Source organism: Morus notabilis, unplaced genomic scaffold (assembly GCF_000414095.1).
Source record: "Morus notabilis unplaced genomic scaffold, ASM41409v2 Scaffold262, whole genome shotgun sequence".
NCBI classification, from domain to species: Eukaryota; Viridiplantae; Streptophyta; class Magnoliopsida; order Rosales; family Moraceae; genus Morus; species Morus notabilis.
The window spans coordinates 468,380-469,454 of NW_010364747.1; the positions used below are offsets into that span (position 1 = coordinate 468,380).

The 1,075-nt window shown below is 48.6% G+C and overlaps 1 protein-coding gene across 1 annotated transcript; it reads left to right on the top strand.

Annotated features, from left to right (window-relative positions):
* The first annotated feature begins 328 nt into the window (after positions 1-328).
* On the top strand, positions 329-853 carry LOC112093284. Its single transcript, XM_024171415.1, has one exon. The coding sequence runs from the start codon at positions 329-331 to the stop codon at positions 851-853; it is 525 nt and encodes a 174-aa protein (XP_024027183.1).
* The last annotated feature ends 222 nt before the right edge of the window (positions 854-1,075 follow it).

The window sequence follows — 1,075 nt, forward strand, 5'->3', positions numbered from 1 at the left end:
TTGGATTTACTAGACTGTGGATGATGTCTGTTGTAATTGATTATTTACATGTGCATGTATGTACGATACTGTATGTCCTGTGGGGTGGAGCCCTGTGTGTCAGAGGCTCCTGGATTATGTCGTTTATTTATATTTTTATGCAGTTAAGTGTGGGATCCGGTTGGGAGTCTGCTCTATAAATCCCAAATTGAGTTCCACGTCACCCACCCCGTTTGGGGGGCGTGACAAGAGGGGTATCAGAGCTTTAGGTTAAGAACCCCAGGATTGTACATACATGTGTGACATCTGTAATCCACTGAATAGGCTAGTTTTATTTCAGTTGAAAGAAATGGCGCCTCGCCGTAGGCCTGCTAATCAACCGGCACAACAGAATCAAGGATTTCTGGATGCCATGTATGCTGCCTTTCAAGGCATGGCCACAAGAGCTCGAAACGAGCGGCCGGTTGAGGATAGGAAGGAAGGGTACTTCCGGGAATTTAGGCGTGCGCCTATCCCCTCGTTTAATAGTGAGGGAGGACCCCAGGAGGCGGAGTTCTGGATTGACTCCATAGTTAAGCACTTGAGTACTATGGGAGTCCCAGATGAATACGGGGGGGAATTTGCAGTGTATAAGATGGAAGGGTTAGCAAACACTTGGTGGAAACAGGTCAAGAGGAGAATGGACGTCATAGGATTGACCTGGGAGCAGTTTCAGACGCTGTTCAATGACCAGTATTTCCCTCAGAGTTACAGGGAAGAAAAAGCACTTGAGTTCATGTCGCTGCAGCAAGGTGACATGTCGGTGAGGCAATATGAGGCTAAGTTTAATGACCTGTCCCGGTTTGCGCCATCTCTGGTGAGTCTGAACACATGAGATGTCTTAAGTTTGAGAAGGGCCTCAAGAACTCTGTGAGGAGATCCTTGGTGGCTCTAAGACTTCGAAACTTCCGGGATTTGGTAGCTGCTGCTACAAGAGGGGAACAGGATAACTTGGCCTATCGCCAAAGCAAAGAAGAAGAGGCGGGGCGAGTCTCCGTCTCTGGGAGACCTTTTGTTTCCGGTGGACCACAGCGGAGTGGTAGAAGAAACCGCAACC

What these genes read in the sequence shown, in the direction of transcription:
- LOC112093284 (XM_024171415.1), top strand. Translation starts at nt 329, where the DNA reads ATGGCGCCTCGCCGTAGGCCTGCTAATCAACCGGCACAACAGAATCAA.